The 20786-nt window shown below is 56.1% G+C and overlaps 2 protein-coding genes across 4 annotated transcripts; both read left to right on the top strand.

Moving 5' to 3' along the window:
* The first annotated feature begins 1498 nt into the window (after positions 1-1498).
* On the top strand, positions 1499-6079 carry PIGV (phosphatidylinositol glycan anchor biosynthesis class V). Of its 2 annotated transcripts, XM_018081300.2 has the most exons (4): positions 1499-2808; positions 3182-3335; positions 3757-4914; positions 5393-6079. In XM_018081300.2, exons 2-4 carry the CDS (start codon positions 3249-3251, stop codon positions 5687-5689), a joined length of 1542 nt encoding a protein of 513 aa, XP_017936789.1. In that variant the 5' UTR covers positions 1499-2808; positions 3182-3248; the 3' UTR covers positions 5690-6079. The 2 variants fall into 2 exon arrangements, with proteins under 2 accessions (XP_017936789.1, XP_017936787.1); XM_018081298.2 differs by lacking the exon at positions 1499-2808 and having other exon boundaries at positions 2882-3335.
* Positions 6080-7216: 1137 nt separating this feature from the next.
* ZDHHC18 (zinc finger DHHC-type containing 18) lies at positions 7217-20223 on the top strand. 2 transcript variants are annotated; one of them, XM_018081304.3, is made up of 10 exons: positions 7217-7345; positions 9912-10072; positions 11520-11669; positions 12908-13045; positions 13530-13578; positions 13862-13964; positions 15333-15442; positions 16639-16738; positions 18680-18771; positions 19639-20223. In XM_018081304.3, the coding sequence occupies exons 3-9, from the start codon at positions 11525-11527 to the stop codon at positions 18719-18721; spliced, it is 687 nt and encodes a 228-aa protein (XP_017936793.1). In that variant the 5' UTR covers positions 7217-7345; positions 9912-10072; positions 11520-11524; the 3' UTR covers positions 18722-18771; positions 19639-20223. The 2 variants fall into 2 exon arrangements, with proteins under 2 accessions (XP_017936793.1, XP_017936794.1); XM_018081305.1 differs by lacking the exons at positions 18680-18771; positions 19639-20223 and having other exon boundaries at positions 16639-18300.
* The last annotated feature ends 563 nt before the right edge of the window (positions 20224-20786 follow it).

Genomic DNA, 20786 nt, shown 5'->3' with positions numbered 1-20786 from the left:
CGGCACGGCATGGGATCGGGATTGGGATCGGGATCGGGATCAGGACTGTGATGGGCAGCGCCTCGACCGGGACAGAGATCACCGGGAGCTCTGGGATCACCGGGACTGGGGTCACGAGGGTCGGGATTGGGCATCACCGAGATCGGGATCATCGGGAGGGGGATCGGGAGCATTCAGATTGGGATCACCGGGATTGGGATCATCGGGACCGGGACCAGCACCACCAGGTCCCATGGTCCGGGACCACTGGCATTGGGATTGGGCTCGGGTTCATTGGGATCAGGATGGGGATCGGGACCAGGACCACTGGCATTGGGATTGTACTCGGGTTCATTGGGATCAGGATGGGGATCGGGACCAGGACTACTGGTCCCTGGCGCCGGTATCGGGGCAGGAAGGGGAATAACGGGGGTTATTGGCACCGCCGAGGTTGGTGGCAGCGTGTCCGCTTGAGGCAGGGTGGGCCTGTGAACCCTCGTGTGTCCATCCATTCATAAACACAGAGGCTGGAAACGTCCCTAATCTTGGAAACGTCCCTGTTCAGCACTTCAGCCCCGTCAAACCTCTGCCGGGGACTCTGCAAATCCCAGACTCCTCTTATCTTTGAGAGGAGATAACTCTGTGTCCCTTTTCCTGCTCGTGTGGGTTTGGCCACCTGAGACAGGGAGTGAGAGTCCAGGGTGATCCCCGGCATTCCAGCAGAAGCCAGTCCCTCCCTGGACGTGCTGTGCAGAGCAGTTGTTACATCCCTGTGGGACAGGGGAGGTGAGGGTGAAGCCAAGGGCTCAGAGCGGAGCGGGCAGGGTTGTGTTCTGCCCCAGAGCAGGTTTAGTTCACCCACGTGAGCTCTTACAAAAGGCACAAAGGGGTAAAAACACTCCCATTTCCAGTCAGATAACAAGGGAAGCTCTTCTGGAGCTGCAGCCTCTGGACCAGCAGCTGGAACTGGAGAGAAGGCCCAGAGCTCCCAGGCCCACAGAAACAGCCCTGGGCGAGGGGGATTTCCAGAATTCCGTTGTGTTTCTTCAGCATTTTGGTTTTTAAACGTGTCTGGGTTATCTCTTGAATATCGCAGCAGGTTGGGGAAGTACCAAGAGGTGCCCAGACTGCTGTGGGATGCAGGCTGGAGCAGAATTCCATACCCCAGCCGGGGAAATGCCTTTGTGGCGAGCGGCTGCTGCCACCGGCTGGTCCCCGCCCTGCACTGCTCCTGAACAGAGCTGGCCGAGTTCACGTTTCCGTGCTCATTTCCCCTTCCATGCTCGTTCGCCCAGCCTCTATTTAGTCCCCCGTATTTTTTTCCCCCACATCCTTTTTTTTAGCGCTGTTTCCAAACTGCAATTCGCATCTTCAGAGCGAGGGGAAGCGCGAGAACCCCGGAGAGAAAAAACAATCTTTAATTAAGGCTTTGCATCTTTTCCTACCGAAATATTTTTAACCCACTTCTGCCTTTCCGGCTCCTTTATTTTTATTTTTTTTTTCCCTTTCCGTTAGTGCAGGTGCTCCTTCCCACAGGATTTTTGGGGCAGGCAGAGCCATTCCAGCCCTGATGCCGAGTTCTTTACCCGAATGGTGCTTGTGGGCTGCAGCTCTTTGTAGGCTTTGCTCCATCACAAGGTGTGCTGAGTCGTGACAGGAACAGGCTTTTTAAAGCTGTTTGCTTTGAGCTCTCTTGGCACATTCAGGCGAGGCTTTTTCTCTGCTTTTTTGAAAAAAAAAAAAAAAAAGTATTTAAAGTGCCGGGACAATTTTTGCCGCTGTGCTTTAATAGGATTTGCAGCTGTGAATGTGCTTTAAAAGGATTTACAGCTGGGTTGAAGTGTCCCCTCGCTTAAAATAACGTCACAGCTTCGTGATTCAGGAGAATGTGCCTCCCACTAGTTGCTTTGTGAGTGCTGGGGAGCACAAGGGGAATAGGAACAACTCCAAAACTTTCATTTGTGGCTAAATAAGAAGCATAACCCTGTGGCTGGGGACTGGAACTACCAATGAGTGTGTTTGGATCTTGGTTTTTGCCTTGCTGGTGACTCGCTTTCTACTCTCTCGTGCAGTTTCAAACCTTGGCATGGTTTTTCCTCCATCAGTAAAATGGTAATAGAGAACCCTCTGGGTGATTTTAGATTGTGAAGCGATCGATTTGGGGACCTTTACGTGTTACAAAGTGCTGGGGCAGACAGAAGTGCAGGATGTGGTGTCACTGGGACCTGGTGAGAGCTGTGGGTTGTGTGTTTCTCAAACTGAAAAGCAGTTGGTGGCTGGGGAACCAACGGAAGAAATGTCTTATCTTAAAAACCTGCAGGGCAGATCCCACCCTCCTCCCCTGGCATGGGGCCAGGGGCTCCGAGCTGGGCCACAACCTCATCCAGGACATGCAGGAATTAAACTGGGAGGGGGGGGGGAGGCTCCACAAGGAGTTTTAAATCCTGCAGGTGGGATTTGCAGGGAGGAGGTGGATGACAGCCACCTCAGCACACGTTTGCCAGGCAGGTGCCCACACTCTGGAGTCAGGAGCTTTGCCAAAATACTGGAAAACTGCTGGTGGTGAGGGTGGAGTGGTGAAAAATTCGTGTCCTGGAGGTGCTGCCTGTGTTGGGGGAAAGCTGTGTACCTGTGTACCACCTTCCTCTGACAGAGATGGTGCCGTGGAGTAAATGCTGAGCTCATCCATTCTTGGCTCTCCAGGGGCAAACATGGAGCAGGAGAGAGGAGAGGGAGTCTGGCAGCACCGTGAGCCCCACACAGCAACTGCTTACACGGATGTTACGCTCAGATTCCACATGAATCCTGTCTCTATTCCAAGGAAAAGAGGTTTAAATCTCCTTCACTGCACTGGAACTGGATGTGTGTGAGGAGGCTTGGCTCCAGCTGCTGGTGTTCCTGCTGAGGCAGCTATGGAGCCTGTCTGCTCCAGGGATTTAGTCCAGTCCGATGAGGAATGGGCTCAGAGTACATGACATAACCTCTCTCCCTCTGTGTCCTAGCCAAGGTTAAGAAGTCAGGGAATTTTTTTTTAATAGGAACAATATCAAAGAGGTCTCTGCGTCATCTCCCCATCAGTGACTTTCCTGTTCACGGAGATTTGCACCCTTTGAAGTGCCTGATAGTAAATAAAGGCGCATCATTTATAAATGAGGCTGAAGCCAGAAATCCCTTTCTCTGTCCTCTCTGTTTACCAACCCAGGCTTCCCAAACCGGAGGGAGAATTCCCCTGACATCAGTGACCTGCTGAGGCAACTTCCAAGCGTGGAATGGAGCTGGTGAGGAGGGAAGACCCCCAACTCTGGGAGGTCGTGTGGTTCGCCGGGCGCTGTCGAGCCCTGACACTGCTGCTGCAGGCAAGTCTCCTGTCCCTCAGCCAGTGGAGCTGGGACAGCTGGAGTGTGCTGCTCCCAGGCTTCTCTCCTTAGTACCTCTTGTGCTCCATGAGGTGCTTCTGCTTGATGGGGAAACCTGGGGTGCCTGGAGTGAGCGTGTGCAGCCTGAGCAGCTTTCCCTGGCCAGTGCGGTGGGGATTCATGCTGGATACATCCCCCAGAGCTGGATACATCCCCCAGAGCTTTATTCTGTTCAGATATAAATAAATAAGGTTGTGTTTGCCCCTTTTCCCAACCTCACAGGCGTCCTTACAAACGAAGCCCCTCACCCTGACTTTGGTGCTGCTCTGATCCCTTTGTTTGAACCCCGGGAGTTCTCCTGCCCGCTGCTTTCGGCACTGGAGGATCCCTGCCGGGCTTCAACCCTCTCTTCTTTTTCCAGGCTGCCTTTAACCTGCTGATCCCGGATCACGCCGCAGACGCCTTCTCTCCCCCTCGGCTGTGGGAGCCCAGCCCGTGGGACGTGCTGGTGGAGTGGCTGCTGGGCGGGCTGTCCCACTGGGATGCAGAGCACTTCCTCTTCATCGCGGAGCACGGATACCTGTACGAGCACAACTGCGCCTTCCTCCCGCTCTACCCCCTCAGCCTGTGGGCCGTGGCCGGGGGGGCCCTGTGGCCCCTGCAGGGGCTGCTGCGGCTGCGGAGCCGCCTCCTGCTCTCGGCTGTGCTGCTGAATTCCCTGTTTTCCGCCCTGGCAGCCGCTGCCCTGTACGAGCTGGGCCGTGTGGTGCTGCGGCGGCGCCGCCTGGCCTTCCTCGCCGCCCTCCTCTTCTCTCTCAGCCCCGCCAACGTGTTCATGGCAGCTGCTTACTCGGAGAGCATGTTTGCCTTCCTGGCCTTCGGTGCCATGTGGCAGCTGGAGAAGGGGCAGAGCTGGCTCAGTGGGCTGCTCTTCTCCCTGGCTTCTGGGGCTCGTGCCAACGGGCTGATTAACGCTGGCTTCTTCCTCTACTCTCAGGGTAAACGCTTTGCCCTCCAGCTGCAGGTGGGATCAGGATCCCTAAGGAAGCTCCCTCTGTTGTGGAAGCAGGTCCTTAGCCTGGCATCTTCGGCGGTCCTGATGAGTGCTGGGATTTTTCTACCTTTTGCTTTGTTTCAGTACTATGCCTACCTGAGGTTCTGTGGTCCTGGCACCGGCCTGGATCAGACCATTCCCGAGCCACTGCTGCAGCTGGCTCGGGACAAGGGCTATCATCCGGCAGCCATGGATGGGGCTAAACCCCCTTGGTGCTCCCAGTGGGTCCCTGTGGTCTATTCCTACATCCAAGACACTTACTGGAACGTGGGCTTTCTAAGATACTTTGAGCTCAGACAGATCCCAAATTTCTTGCTGGCTTTGCCTGTGACCCTTCTGGTCTCGTGGGCTGCCTGGAGCTACATCAGCACAAACCCCCGGCACTGCCTGACTCTTGGTCTGGAGCGAAGTAAGAGTGAAGAGGAGGGAAAACCAAGAGATGGATTTTGCTGCCCTGCTGCCTTTGTGTACGTGGTCCATGCCACGGCCCTGCTGGCCTTTGGATTCTTCTGCATGCACGTGCAGGTAGGACACTCATGGCACATATTCCTTTATGGGGTCTGAGGGAGTGACAGGCACAGCCCAAAGCTGTCCCAGCTGCAGGGCAGCACAGGGGAATGGAAACCAAAAACTGGTGGCACCAAAGTTTGGGAGTTCCAGTAACAGAATAATCAAAGGCTGAGATTCAAATCTGCCCTGAGCTGGGCAGTGACAGGGAGCAAAACCTGGGGACCCCTTAGCTGCTCACACAGTGTTGTAAGAGATGAAGCAGGCTGTGCTGGGAGGTCATATTGATGTAATAAATCCTAATGCCGTGAATTGGGGTTGTATTTCCATCCCCTTTATCAGCAGCCTAAGGCAGGCCCTTGGCTCCTTCCACACCTTGGGATCAGGGTTCTTTCCATGCCTTGGGACTGGGGCTCCTTCCACACCTCGGGGTCAGGGCTGGCCACAATTAGAGAGCTGCAGTTGGTGTGAATTTTGCTGTGCCTGTTGTCTCCAGGTGCTGACCCGGTTCCTCGGCTCCTCCTCTCCCATCCTGTACTGGTTCTCCGCTCACCTGCTTCAGGAACACGAACCTTTACTCTGGAGTGCAGGGACTGATAATCCACCCCCTGGGAGGTCTGTCCTAAGTAAATCTCCCAGTTCCAGTGGGAAAGGGACTCCAGACAACCCCGTTGTGAGGCTGCTGCTGAACTGGCGATTAATTACCCCCCTCAGCAAGGGCATCCTGGGATTCTTCCTGTGCTACTGGCTGCTGGGACTGCTCCTGCACTGCAACTTCCTCCCGTGGACATAGCAGGATGTGCTGGCACAGACTGGGAGCAGTCAGAATTGAAACTCATTTTTTCTGGAAGCCTGACGTAGCTGTGATGCTGTTGCAGTTACAAAGGTGTTACTCCTCCGTTACTACGTGTGTACGGAGCTGCTGTGTCCCAAGTGGGATGTTCTCCACGGTGTGATGGTGCAGTGTCCTGTTACTGACAGCCAAAATTCCCATTCCCTGGGACAGGAATGCACCTCGGTTCCTGCATCTCCTGGGGGAGACTTATGGCAGGCAGTGATTTATGGTGGGGCCGGTGTGATGGATTTGGGAACCCTCTGGGATGTTGTTGGTGGGCACAGCTGGAGGACAGGGAGGATCCAGCTGCTGTGAGCAGCTCAGACCATGCTGGTTCCTTCTCCACAGCTCCAAACCGGCTGGGCTTGGCCTGGGGTGCTGTGGGGGCAGGGCAGGGCACGGGTAGGGGGTGGCGGCGGCGGGGCCGGTGGGTTTGGGAACGGGCACAGCACTCCTAATGAAACACGTGAAGATTACCGGTGAGGGGCAGACTCACCGCCACTCTGCTGGCAGGGGCGGGGATTAGGGGGCGGGGATCCCGGAGGATCGAGGTCAGGGTTGGGATTGCGAGTGGGAATCAGGGAGTCAGGGCGGGATCAGGGGTCAGGGGTTTCCGGGTTGAGATGGGATCGATGTGGAGTTGGGCTCGGGGTTTCGGGGATTGGGGTCAGGGGTTGGAGATCGAAGGTCCCGAGGTTGGGCTTGGATCTTGGATGTCAGGGTTGGGATCGGGGTCGGGGTCAGGGGTCCTGGGGTTGGGATCGGGGGGTTTGGGATTGGGATCAGGGTTATGATCGAGGGTCCCAGGATCAGGGTTGGGATTGGGGCCTTGAGTCCCGAGATCGGGGATCCCAAGATCGGAGTCGGGATCAGGATTGGAATCGGAATCGGTGTCGTGGCCAGGGTTGGGGCTGGGATCGGGGTTGGGATGGGGATCAGGGGTCCCGGGATCAGTTTTGGGATGGGGATCAGGGCTCCCGGGACCAGGGCTCGGTGTTGGGATGGGGATCAGGGCTTGGTGTTGGGATGGGGATCAGGGCTCAGGGCTTGGTGTTGGGATGGGGATCAGGAGCAGGGCTCGGTGTCTGCGGATGGGGGATCAGGGATCAGGGCTCGTGTTGGATGGTGATCAGCGGTTCCCGGGATCCGTGTTAGATCACGGGCTCCCGGGCTCTGTCTCGGCGTCCGTGCGGCGGCGGCCGGCAGGGGCGCTGTGCGGCGGGGCGGGCCCGGGGGCGCGGGGCGGCACCGGCCGGGGCCGGGCTGGCAAGGCACGGGCCGGGGCCGGGCCGGGAGCGGGGCCGGGCGGGAGCGGCGGGGCCGGGCCGGCGGCCCGGTGCGCCGCATGCGGGGCCATGAAGGGACTGCGAAAGAGTACCGGCAGATCCCGCCCGGGCGGCAGGCGGCGGCTCGGGCCGGGCACATCGCCTCGCCGCCCCCGCGCCCGCCGTCCCCCCGCGGCCGCGGCGGCCCCCGCAGGAAAGTGGAGGTGTTCCCGGCGCAACCGGCTTCTGTCTGCGGCGCGCCGCCTCATAGGCTGGCGCGGCACAGCGGCGTCTTCGTCCTCACCCTCGGCCTCATCCTGGTCACCAGCGGCCTCTTCTTCGCCTTCGAGTGAGTCTGGGGGCGGCGAGGCCGTGCGGGGGCTGTCCCTCGGCTCCTTCCCCGCAATCAGCCCTTGACCCCCCCTCTTTGAGCCCCCTCCGTTCGGGGGAGTTGGGGGTTAGTTGGCATCCCACCCTTATCCCCGTGGTGGAGGGAGGTGGGCTGGGGGGACGCCTTCCCCCCTCCGTGGGAGCCCCGTTATCCCCCCCTTCTCCCCACTGACCCCTCCAAGCCCTTTCCCCACTGCACAGCCCCCAGACCCCCTTCGCAGGCAGTCACTGCCCCCATCACCTGTCCCCAGGTGTGTTTATGGGGGCCCAGAGGTGTCCCTGCACCTTGTTTGCTTAGTGTGGCCCCGGGAAGGGGTTTAACATCCCCCCAGGATCCCCCACGGTCTCTAAATATGCCGCCCCCACCCCGACCCAGTGTCCCGTTCTTGCTCCCAAGACGAACTGGCCTAAAATTGCAGCCGAGGGAACCCCGAGAGGCTGGTGGGCTTTGCCCACCGCTGGGATCTCGCGAATAGTGCTTTCTGTTAAATGGTGAAATCCTTGGGGTCCCACTCCGAGGGTCTGCACTGGAGCTCTGCCCCCGCTGGAGCGGGGTGTCCGGGGAAAGAAGGGCAGCGTGCACATCCCCGCCCCCTTTCCTTTGGAAAGCTGCTCCAGGGAAAGCTCCCTGCTCCTGCACCCTGAGGGAGGGGAGAGCCAGGAGCACCCCGTTATGTCCTGCACTGCCCTGCAGGAGGGCAGGAGCACCGTGGGTTATTGGCACCTCGGAGGGATTCTGCCGTCCCGCCGCGGGAGGGAAGGGAGATGCTTTTCCCTGGGGCGGGAGGGCAGTGCCTGCCTTTGGATCACGGCGTTATCCCCGCAAGTCTTGGAGTAAAGCTGCCGGAGCCTGCTGGCGGGGAGATGAAGGCATTTGATCGGATTAGAGGTTCTGAGAAGTCAGATGAGCTGAGAGGGGCAGGCAGCTGCGGGAGGCAGTCGCAGCATCCCGCTGGAAAAACTCCTTTCTCCCGTGTCATCCGTGCCCCTGACAGCTCCCTGCGCTGGGTCTGGGACTGACGGGCAGCTCTAGCACAGTGACTGCTTTGTGTGGCCAGGCAGAGGACATCTGCTCTGCCTCCCTCCTTGCCGAGTCACTCTCTTGGGCTTGAAGATGCCCTGGGGCTTTCCAAGTTGTTATTTTAGCAGGATGCCTCTGTTGCACTGGTTACTGTTTGCTGGATGTACAGCAATCTTGCCTGTGTCTACGCTTCGTGTTTGTATGGAAAAACCTGGAGCAGATTGCCCAGAGAAGCTGTGGCTGCCCCATCCCTGGAAGTGTTCAAGGTCAGGTTGGATGGAGCTTGGAGCAACTTGGGATAGTGGAAGGTGTCCCTGCCCATGGCAGGGGGGTGTAACTGGAGGATTTGTAAGGTCTCTTCCAACCCAAAACATTCTGGGATTCTTTGATTTATGTGATTTCTTGTTCTCTGATGGGGCAAAGTGGGCTCCAGAAGTTCTCCCAGGAAAGGGGTGACAACAAGATCACATCTCCTTTCACAGACCTTTCTGTCCCTCTGCCAGAGAGTCGACCAAGGGGCTTGGGCTGAAGGGGCTTTGTTGCTTAGTGGCTGCTTTGTTCTGGACAGCTGAGCTCGGGAGGTGAAACAAAAGTTGCTTAATCCTCTCAAAACTGCTGCAGAGCATTGCTGAGCCTGAGCACTGCCCACAGGCATCAGGGCTGGGGCAGCCTGTCCGTCTGTGCCGGGTGTGATCAGTGCTTGTGACAGCAAATCCCTCTGCAGGAGGGGTCTGTGGCACTGTGTGTGTCCCCTGGTGTCCTCACCTGCCACCCGAGAGTAACGGAGCTGCGCTGGTGTGGAGTGTGATCACACCAGTCCCCATCTATGGAAAAACAGCCCCAGGTTGTAGCAGGGTGAGCCCAGGAGTGGCTGTTGACTGCAGAGATGCCTGGTGGCTTGTCACAGGGCCCAGTGCTGGAAGTGTCCTCGTCCAAACATCTGGCACACCAGGAAGGGCACATGAGTCATCCAGAGTCGGCAAAGCTGTGTTGAATCGGAGCCAAAATCCCCCTCAGCATCATGTGTTGGACAAAAAGGGATCGTGGTCACGCTGATTCTCATCCCTGTGTGGCTTGGGGGGTTTGCCTGTGTGTTCCTGGTGGTGCTGTTGTAGAGGTGACCAGGCTTTGGGGCGGCTGGGGGGTTTTTGAGACGTGATTCTGGGACTTCAGAAGACAAAAGAGGTTGTGTGCAGGGGCCTTGGTGTGTCTTGGTGCCAAAGACCCAGCACCACTCCAGTGTTTTCTGGGCTGGCTCTTGCTGTTCATAGAATATCCAGAGCTGGAAGGGACCCACAAGGATCATTGACTCCAGCTCCTGGCTCTGCACGGGACACCCCCAAAAAGGTTGATAACCCCAAAAAGGCTGTCATACCCAGAGGTCTCTGCAGAGCAGCAGTGCTTGAGCCCACTACCCTGTGATAATTCCTAGTGTGTATGTCCCAGCTGACACCTGGTTCTCTACAGTGATTGAATGTTATCATTTTATCCATGTTTTTAACAGCTGCCCATTCCTTGCCACTCACCTGACCTTGGCCATCCCCATCATCGCCGCCGTCCTCTTCTTCTTTGTCATCAGCTGCCTGCTCCAGACAAGCTTCAGAGACCCAGGAATCCTGCCCAGAGCCACCCCAAGTGAGGCAGCAGACCTGGAAAAACGGATTGGTGAGACCTCTGTTCCCTCTCCTGTGTTTGGTTCAGTGCATGGCTGTGTGTCTGTGCACACGCACATTCCAGGCTCAGCGAGCCCCACTTTTTGGGTCTTGCCTCCTTACTGGTTGTCCAGGGGATGAGAGAAACCAGAGTATCACATTGTGAGGCTTGAGAGTGTCTTATGAGTCCTGGTACGAGGTGCAACAAGCTCCTCCAGCGCAGCAGGCAGTGCTTCAGAGAGGATCTGCAGAGCATCAGAGGTGTTTTTTGTTCCTGTTCAGTCCCATCGCCTTCCCAGGCAGCAGAGTTGAAGGATAATTAATGCTTTTTAAGATTATGCCTTTCCATTGGGCCTGCTGTGCTGCAAGGTGTTCTTTAGTGTAGGCTAATGTTTGTCCTCTTCTGAAAACTGCTCTGTCACGCTGGTTTGGGGACAGCCAAGAAGGTGTTTGCATCCAGGAGCTTTGGACCTTGTTGCTGTGACTGGTTGTAATAAATGCTTTAGGAAAGCTGATGTGAGACAGCTTGAATCTGTCCCGCTGAAGACAGTTGCAAGGCAGTTAATTCTACATCTGACTTAAAAAATGGGTTTAAAATATCCCCAGAGTGGTGATCCAACGTTTCTATTTATAAGGGCCTAAAGCAGTAATCTGGCTGCAGATGCTGCCTGATGTGCCAGCTGTTACTGTTAATATAATCCACTTATTATCCTCTTAACATGCTCACTGTTGCATCACTGTTTTCAAAGACTCCCTCAGAGCTGGAAAGGTGCTCTTTTAGGAGGGACTAAAAGGAATAATCCCCAAAATTGCAAACATGATGCAGGGGTTTTCTGGCTTTTACTGTGCAGAGCAACAGTCTCCAGCTGCCAGTCCCCAGGGAACAGTGAAGTGGCATCACACACAGACAGAACTTGTGTTTCTAGAAATCTTCAGTTTCCACCTCAGGGAGGAGGAATCCTCTCATGCTATGAACACACACATGTCAAATCTCAGGGAATCTGCTGGAGCACTTGGGACGTGTGGTGATGGAAATGAATCCCTTGAGGCTGGTGGTGCCACAGCTCCAGCTGTGGGGTGGCAGGTTGTGTGCTGGGACGCTCCTGCTGAGGCCACCCTGAGTCCTGTGGCAGCAGAGGAGGAACCACACGTGCATTCACAGATGTTGTGACCCCTTGGACTCGCAGAGACGAGCTGGTGTTACTGGGCACTGCTTTACACTCACCATTTCTAAATTGCTTGACGTTCTCACAGCACTTGGGCACTTACTGCTTCCTCTTGGCACCCCAGCCACCGAACAAAGAGAGGACATAAATAACGCTGTGAGGAGCTGAGTGGAGTTCCTGGCTGCCTCTTGGCTTTCCCTAAAACCAGGGGAGCACATGCCAGTCCCTCCCCCGTGCTGGGAAGCAGTTCAGGGGGAAGGTGCAGGCTCTGAGTGTCCCTCCTTGCCCTCACAGACAGCATGGGGACCTCCACGTACCGCCCTCCCGCCCGCACCATGGAGGTGGTGATCAACAAGTACGTGGTGAAGCTCAAGTACTGCTACACCTGCAAGATGTTCCGCCCCCCGCGCACCTCCCACTGCAGCGTCTGCGACAACTGCGTCGGTGAGCGGGGCAGGGGCAGGGGGGCTGCTGTCCCAGGGGGAAGGGGGGCTTAACTGTGTGATCACAGGAGATCTTGAGCTGAAAGGGACCCGCAAGGATCATCCAGTCCAGCTCCTGGCCCTGCCCACGGCACCCCAACAATCCCACCCTGTCCCTGAGAGCGTTGTCCCAACACTCCTTGAACCTCGGGGCTGTGCCCACTGCCCCGGGGAGCCTGTTCAGTGCCCCACCACCCTCTGGGGGAAGAACCTTTTCCTAAAATCCAACCTAAACCTCCCCTGACACAACTTTAATACCGTTCCCTTGAGTCCTGTCACTGATCCTGTCACTTTTGTTCCTGGACAGATTGCTTTTTCTTCTAAAGGATTATAAAACAAGATACTGGGTGGTCTGTCTTCTTCTCATTTAAAATGAAAGCAGCACCAGTGCAGTGGCTTAGGTCCAAGACTCTTTGTCTCTGTTTTTCCTGCTTCTGGAAGGATGGTACTGAAAAATGCAGTTCAGGCCTCCAACAAACAAGGTTTGCTGCAGGCTCCTTGCTGTGTGTGGCCTTGCTGTCCCCGGGCTGGCAGAGACACCATCATAGCTGCTGGTGTTTGGGGATAGCCCTGGGTGGCTGTGCCTCCTGCTGAGGCTGGAAAGCAGCAGTGTTTGCAGAGGAGGTGTCTGGGGGAGCAGGCTGTGCTGTGAGTTGTGTTAGCAGTGATGCTCCGCATGAAATGGTTACCACAGTCTTGTCAGCCCTTTCATTAGGGTGTTTCCAGATACACTGCACCTGCCCCAGGTTCCCAGGCAGTTTCTGTGGGTTTAGAGATGTATCTTTATAACTTGGAAAAGTATTTCTGCCCCTAAGAAGGAGGAGGGAGCTGACACACAAGGAGGGAGCAGCCTTGCCACGTGCACACACCCAGTGCTGTGGGGAGCTGGAAGAATTCCTGCTCTGTCCCTCTTCCCTTTCAGTTGCAGTGATAGTTACCAGTCACAAGGCTTGTATTTAACAGGTTGTGAGAGGAAAGGTTTGACCCTTGGTGACAAAAAAGACCATGTGAGCAGGCAGCAATGCTCCACTGAAACTTTGTGCCTACGTGCTGCTGCGGAGAGGTTGCAGTCTCCGGATGGTGGGTGGAAGCTCGATTTGTAGCTCCTCATTTCTGGAGTCTGAGCAGAGTTCGCTCCATTTTGGGGTTGAGGTGGCAGGAGTCCTCACTTTGTGTCCCTCACGTGTCCCTTTGTTTCAGAGAGATTCGATCACCACTGCCCCTGGGTGGGGAACTGTGTGGGGAAGCGCAACTATCGCTTCTTCTACGCCTTCATCCTCTCCCTCTCCTTCCTGACCGCCTTCATCTTCGCCTGCGTCGTCACCCACCTCACCCTGCGTGAGTACCACAGGTCCTGCCACTGCTGTGTGCTGTGCTCAGGGCCACCAACAACCTCAGGCAGCTCTGGGTCACTGCTGCTGTTGGGACAGAGCGTGGGAAGGGCCCGGTTGGGTTACACCAGGATTTTGAGTGTGGGTCTCAAATAAACAGGGCCCCAGACTTCAGGGAACCACAGATCCAGCTGCACCTTGCTTGCTTGAGAGCTGGGGATGGAGTTCTCCCCATCCAGAGCAGATGAGCTGGTGCTGCATCCGCTCCTAACCTGGCAGGGAAGGTGACTTTCCCATCAGCCCCAAATCTCCTGGAGCTGTGTCTGTGCGCTGACATTTCTGCTGACTCCCAGACTGCAGATGTTGCTCAGGCAGACAGACAGATCCATACAGCTCTCAGGGAGGTGTCTGCCTGCTCAGGAGGGGAGTTTTGGCTGGAGAGGCAGGGCTGCCTGATGGGATGCCATTCCTTGTCCCGTTTTGCTTTGCAGGTTCTCAAAGGGATGGATTCCTGGCCACTCTGAAGACGACACCCGCAAGATATCCTTGTGCTGCCAGCAGCTGCTTGGGGTGCCCAGCACTGGTGCAGCAATACTAATTAACAGGGAGGGGCCAGGAGCTCTTTGTAAGGGTGGGTGACAAACTTGTTTCTGAGTTTGCCAGTTTAGATGGAGAGGGGAGCAGCTGGAGCAGGCTGTGCCTTGGTGGATCCCTGCAGACCAGCACAGGGAATGGGAAGCTTGCCCAAACCTCCCCAAACAGCCCTCTGCCTCTCCTTGCAGGATGATTTTGTTCTTTGAGACTTCCTTGACTTTTGCTTCACTGTGCTGGAGCTGGTGATCTGTTTTTTCTCAGTCTGGTCTATTTTGGGCCTCTCAGGTTTTCACACTTATTTAGTCGCCTCCAACCTGACAACAAATGAAGATGTAAGTACCTTGTCCTTCTCTATCAGTACCTGAATGCTCCTCCTTCTGCCAGGCTGTCCCTGATCCACCCTGAGCAGGTTTTCAGGGAGTCCTTGGCTGTCTCAGTGCAGTGTTTCAGTAAGATGTGCTGCCTGCATGGCCTGTGATAACCCACTGCAGAGCAAACAGCCTGTGCCCAGGGCATTCAGGCTGCAGTTTCAGGTAGCTGAGTTAGAACCATCACGTGTGTGTTTTTTCCAGTCTGCTTGTGGCCTTGCTTAAAATTAGGAGTTCTGAGATTAAAATAAAGAAGGCTGGCCCCAGAGATTTATTTGGGTGTCAGCTTGGTGATGTGAATTCAGCATCCTGTATAACCACAGATTTCCTCCGAGAGCCTGGGCAAGTCCCTTTGTCTCTGGCGGTTCCTCATCTCTAATTAGCAAATAATGCACAGACATCTGATGAGATTTACCTTCAAATCTGAGGTGCATGCAGACTCCAAGGGCCAAATGAGTGCCCTGAGTGGGGCAAATTGTATGGAAAAGCAGGATCTGTCTGATCCTCAGAATCAAAATTCACCCTTCTGGCCAGAAGTACCTGTAATCCTTGCTGGAAGCTTCCAGGTAGGTTTGCATCCCTTTTTTTTTTTTTTTTTGGCTTTTTCCCCTTTCCTCTCCACTTGAGGTGTGGCAGAACTGCTCAAGGCCATGTAAATGAAGCTCATGGAAGTTGTACCCCAGTACAGAGAGCACCAGCAGCCTGTTGCCTCTCTGGCCTCATTGCCAGCCTTATGTTGCAGCTGGGGGGGGAGAGAGTGAAAACAAGAGGAGGAAATGTACTGGTAAATGTGTTGGTAAATGGTTCACTGGAGCTGGGGCCTGAGGCCAGGTATAGCATCTGCCCACCAGTGTGTGCCCACGCCTGCTGCAGCCGGGGTTTCGAAACCAGAGTCCTGTGACAGCTGCTCAGGGTGGGGACAGATGAGGCTGTTGGTTGCAGCATGAGCTGGGAATCCCCTCCTTGTTTGTTCAGCCTGAGGGGCCCAGGAGGGACCACAAGCTGGAGCCCTGCTCTGATGGGCTTTCAGCCTTGGAGAGGGGAGGAGGAGGAGGAGAAGGCTGGCGTGGCAGATGGTGGCAGTGACACGTTGCCACGCAGCACAAGGAGGGCACAGCTTCAGAGCTTTCCAGCTGCAAGGCTGAACCTTGGCATAGGAAGAGGCAGCACTTTGCTGCTTGTTAAAGCAAAGAGGGAGGATGTTTGCAGCAAGAGAAACCTTCAGCCTCTCAAGCAAGGGCCTTAATGAGTCCAGTATCCAGTCCATCCTCCTGTCATTATCTGCTCCCACATCTTTCCCATCTTGACCTGTGTCCATCCTTCCCCTTTCAGATCAAAGGGTCCTGGTCAAATAAGAGGGGCTCAGAGTTTGCCAATCCCTACAGCCATAAAAGTATCCTCACAAACTGCTGTGCGGTGCTGTGTGGACCATTCCATCCCAGGTAAGAGCCTTGGGCCTCCACAGCACTGGGAATTGCATCCTGCTCTGGGAAAGGATGGATTTATCATGGTTCAGGGGAAACTCCCAGCACAAACACGTCCTCTTTGATGATGTGGAGGAAACAGTTTCCCACTCTGCAGAGAGAGGCTGGAGGTGTGCAAGTAGGAGATGAACTGTTGCTTCTGTGTTGGAGCTTGATGAGTTTGGGTCACTTGTAATTGTTTCATGGAACTTGAAGATAAAACACATCCTGCAGCTGAATAAGGGGAGAGTTACAGCATGAAAGGGCTTGACAGAAGATGGTCAATACTAGTACTGGCATTATTTCTTGTCCCCATGGCAGGGGATTGGAATGAGATGACCTTTAAGGTCCCTTCCACCCCAAACCATTCCATGATTCTATGATTTTTTAGCATGTTTTTCCTCCTATACTCTGATTACACCAGCCAGTGCAGAGATCCTGGGCTTTACCAACACTTAGATCACCTGGAATGCTCAGTATCACCCCCCCCAAACACTCTTACCTGGGTGTGAGTTACCTGCAGCACAGGATAATCACTGCTTGGTCACAAGATGGTGCAGTTGGGCAGAGTCAGGCCCTGCTCTGCTCTTACACAGGAGCTGAGGACCTGCCTTGGAGCTCTTGCTGCATCCTGGAGCATGTGGGGATCCACGAGATGAGTCTGTTCAGTGGATCCAATTTGGATTCAGGTGGAGCATCTTGGAGGTGCTACCTCTGTGTAACAGCAGCAGCAGGGGAGGGTCAGAGTCACAGTCAGGTCTGTAGTTACATCAGGCCCTGCTCTGAAGTGCCCCCCCAGGCTCTTTGTTGGGTTCACAGGTGCCAAACTGCCAGTGCTGCAGTTCAGAGCTGGTAAATCTGTGGATTCAGGGAGCCCAGCTGTTAGCTGGGAGGCTGTGGGGATGAGAATAGTGTTTTACTCCAGTTCTTTCCTCATTCACGTTGGTTTTGTGTTGTGAAGACCTTTGGCCAGTTCCCTTTTGGGTTTGTGGTGACCCAAAGCTCTCTGTGCCTGTGGGCTGGCTGGTGGCTTGTGTGACAAGTGTGTGGTTTGTTCTCCAGCATCCTGCCCTGCTTTGTTTGGCAGCTCCCAGAAGGAGCCCTCCCTGTGGCTTGGGAGCTTCTGGCTTCAGAATCTTCACTCCCTTAACTCCTCTTCCCTTTCTGTTCTCCAGTTTGATAGACAGAAGAGGATTTATCCAGCCAGATAACGGGAGCCCGTCCAGCCCTAAGAGCGAAATCCCTTCCTTTGGAGCCAAAACTGACACCAGCATGGTAGGAGGCCTTCCCTAGCAGTGCTGTGATGTTCCCAGTGCCTGCTGTGCCTGCACCTTGCTCCAGCCAGTACCTTTCCCTCTCACCACCTCCCAGCCTCAGGCAGGACAGCCCTGTGACCCAGAGCTGCCAAAGACTCACTCGAGCCATACGTTGCCTTTCTTTTTTTTTTTACATTTATTTATTATTTTTTTTTTTGTTTATTTGTTTCACTGTGATGTGGCCTGTCAGGACTTTTTGGCTGGCAGAGCCTGACAGCTTGTGGGACTCTGGGACTCGTGCCAAAAGCAGGGGTTCCTGCTGCACCCAGGGAGCCCCCAGACCTCTGAGCCCCCAGCGTCTGCTCCGGCGGATCGCTGCGATTCCTGCCGGGAGTCGTGAGGTGGGCCAAGGGTGGGAGGTGGGCACTGGCAAATGGTTTCCCCTCTGGGCTGGAGGAGGTATGAGCTCCCTGGTATCCCTGGTGTATCCACGAACACGTCCTGCTCCCCTGTGCCAACGTGGAAGGGCTGTTCTGTCCCTTCACAGCCAGGGTCTCACCGCGGCCGCTGCCGGAGTGACTTTCCTTGTCCAGAGGCTGCTGTGCCGTGGTAAGTTGGGCTGTTCAGATGGGAGGACTCTGGCTCCCAGCAGACCTGGGAGTTAGTGAGGATGTCCTGGTGCTGCTGGTCCTGTTTTCTGGCTGGCTGCTGAGGGAGGGGCTGAAGGACACTGTGTTTTGGCCCTGCCGGTTGGTCAGACACGTTTTGCAGCAACATGAGTTTGGGGGACCCTCCTTTAACAGGGAAGAAGAAACACTCTGTGCTCTGTGACTCCCCTCGTGACATGCTGGTTGGCAAGTCTACAGCTGTCAGATTTGGGAACTGTAGCCTGCCAGGATTATGTCCTGTCTGTAGGAGACCAAGAGTCAACAGAAAAGTGTGAATTCCTGAGGGTTCTGCCCTTTCTGGGTGGAGTTTTCCAGAGGAAGCAGTGAGAGGGTCTGATAACCTCATGATCTGCTCTTGGTTTGGGTTTCTGGACAGCAGTGTCCCCAGGGCTGTTCCCAGCAGCTTGGGAGTGATTCCAGCTGCCTGGGCTCACCCATGAAGGGATGTCCCCAGCCCCTGGGGAGCAGTTCCAGCTGCCTGGGCTCATCTGTGACCATCACTCTGCACCTGTGCAGCCAGCTCTGTGTCCCTGGGGTGCAGGGAGAGCCACAAACCTTGTAGCAATACTTGAATCAAGTTATTAAAAGCTGCTGGATGTTTTTGCACAATTTGTAGGGTTTTTTTCTACATAGAACGTTTTCTACCCGGGGCAGGGAGCGTTGTGCACGTTGGCACCAGGGCAGGGGCTTGCAATGCTGAGCTGCTCATTAGGTTTCCGTGGATCAGACACACCTATTTCAACCTCAGGCAGAGGCAGCACGTTTTGGGGGGCAGCCCAGCCCCCCTGAATTCACCAGCATCGTGCTCTGTACACTGAGTGCTTGTGCCTGGGGGATGGCAGAGGAGCAGTGAGGGGGGTTTACCAGGGGCCAGAATCCTTCCTGTTTTTATTTAAACCAGTTTCCTTTGTTACTCAATAAAATTCTATTTTTAAAGAGTTAATTGCTTGGGTTATTATTTTATTCCTTGAAGACAGAAGAGGGCAGGTGTCTCGGTGTTTGACATCTCTCAGGTGCCAGCTGGACTCTTGTAGTCTCAGGCCTCATCTGGAAGCTCCTGGAACCTCCTGCTATGAGGGATGAGCAGCAGCTGGTGCTGCTGTGACTCTTGCTGGAGTGAAGGGATTTTGCTGTCCCACATCTCCAGGCTGGGCAGAGTCTCATCCCCTTCCTGTTGTCACCTCAGCGTCCGTTCCCCACCCGCCTCGCCGGGATCTGTGCTCCCTGTCCCTCCCAGCCCCTCTGGCCCTGTGGCAGGTGCTGAGGTTCATAACCTCTGGTGTCTTCCCCAGGAGGATGCCTGCCAGGACTTTGCCATTTCCTGCACAGCCTGACGGGATTTGCCCCTCCTTGGACCTTAGCCCTGATTTCTGAGGGTTGGCTGGTAAGAAACCACTTTCTTCTCCCTCCCGTCCACTCGAGCCACCCATCTCATCTCCACTGCATGACCAGCTCTGTGCATGGAGCCCATCACCCTCCACCTGTGCTGACATCCCTGAGCCCCGTCCATCCATCCCACCAGCCCTGGGTTGTGGGGGTGAAGGGTCACCTGAGGGCTTTGCAGGAAGAGAAGGATGGGTTTGGTTTCCCCCAGCTTCGTGCTGGGGCTTGGCAAGGGATGGAGCTGCCTGGTCTGTGCGGGGTGTGTGGGATGGGTGTGTGGATGGGGGTTGGCAGAGGGGTCCTGCAGCCTGGGGCTGGCTGGAGGACACACCACAGTGCTTTGTGTTTGGTGGAGCTGCTGGGGTGGGACTGGAGAAAGCCCCCAAGGGATGCAGAGATTTAGTGTTCAGAGCGAGCTGTGGCCTGAGCAGAGTGGTGGAACCTGGAGCAGAGTTCTAATTCCAGCCCTGACCCATTCTGTGGGCCAGGCAATGCCTCCCCTCCCTGCCCTCTGCCTGTTCTCCTCTCTGTGACACCCAGTTCCCTCTCTGATGTGCCTGTGGCCCAGGTAAGTTCCTTCCAGGGCACGTCATGATGATCTGTGTCACCTGTGGGCTGCAGAGCTGCCTCTCTCCTTCCCTCCAGCACCCCACGAGCTCCTGCTGCTCGTGCCTTGGAGCAGTGATGGAGACCACTGTCCCTTCCTCCTGCCTCCTCCTCCTCCTCCTTCTCCATCTCACTGTCCCCATTCTGCCACCAAGCCCGGGTGCTCCACTCTGCTCCTGCTGCTCCTCGCTCGCGTATTTCTGGCACTAACCCTCTCTTTCTCTTCCTCCCCTCTCCTCTCCCTCGGGCCGGGCGGATCCAGCACCAAGAGCCCTGGCAGCCCGCAGCCCTCTGCGTCCCGCGGCGCGTCCCGCGGGGAGCTGAGCCCAGAGCCATGACCACCACCACGAGTGCCTCCGCTCGCCAGGGCTGCGCGGCCGCGCCTCCCTCCCTCCCTCCCTCCCGCCGCGAGACAGAGGGGAGGGGAAAGCGGCCGTGCACAAGGAAAAGCTTTTCCAACCCCGCTCCGGGAGCCGGGACGGCCGTCCCGCGGGTTCGGAGCTCAAAGCCATACAGCCGTCCCAGCCGAGTGCAATAACTGGAGTTCCTGCTGTCTCCTGCTGCTGGTGGCTCCCCGTGACCACCAGTGTGACCCTCAGTGACGGTGTCTCCCTGCTGTAGATGCTGGAAGGTCGTGGTTGGCACCCCAGTGGGCTTTTGTTAAAGAGGCAGGTTCGCACCAGAACGTTTACAGCCGAGCCAGTGGCATCACACACCCAACCCCACCAGCCCTTCCGTCTGTGAGAGGATTCTCCTCTCCAGGCAGGAGTTAGTACATGGTCAGTCTGCCCTTGCAACCCCCCTGGCCAGCTCCCACTTTCCAGTCTCATCTTAGCCCAGCTCTAGTTTTAGGGGAAGGGGTTCCAGCCCCGCAGCACCTTGAGTGGCCTCCCCTGCTCCGGAGGCTGCGGCTCCGGCCGGGCTGGGAGCTGAGCGGAGCAGCCAGGCCTGCCCCCAGCCCTGTAGGACTCACCATCTATTTATGCCTTTGACTTTTGTAACAAAAATAAAAGTTTCTCCTATTTACTGTACGCCGGCGTTTGGCTGCTGGGGGCGGCTCGTGCCTGGGCACGTCGGTGCCACGCTGGGCTGGGAGCCAAGGGGAGCCACGGAGGGCTGGCACCCCTCTGCCATCGGCTGTGTGGCCACGGGGACAGGAGCCAGGAGCTCCCCAAACTGGGCTGTGGCACAGTGCCCTCGGGGCAAGTCTCAGCCATCCATGGCTTTGCACCCTCCTGTGCAGCGGGAAGGGCCAGGCCAGGCTGGGGAAGGACACAGTGAGCACCCCTTGGAAAAATTTGTTGTCCACTGATGTTTCGGGAGCTGGCAGCGTCCCCCTAGCCAGGGGGAGCGGCAGGGCTGGATGGGGTGGCTGGACAGGCTGTGGGCATCCTTCCAGTGCCGCTGGGA

Source organism: Manacus vitellinus, unplaced genomic scaffold (genome assembly GCF_001715985.3).
Source record: "Manacus vitellinus isolate BGI_N305 unplaced genomic scaffold, ASM171598v3 scaffold_52_pilon, whole genome shotgun sequence".
NCBI classification, from domain to species: domain Eukaryota; kingdom Metazoa; phylum Chordata; class Aves; order Passeriformes; family Pipridae; genus Manacus; species Manacus vitellinus.
Note: the sequence above shows the minus strand (reverse complement) of the source record. Positions and strands in the feature narration are given on the sequence as shown.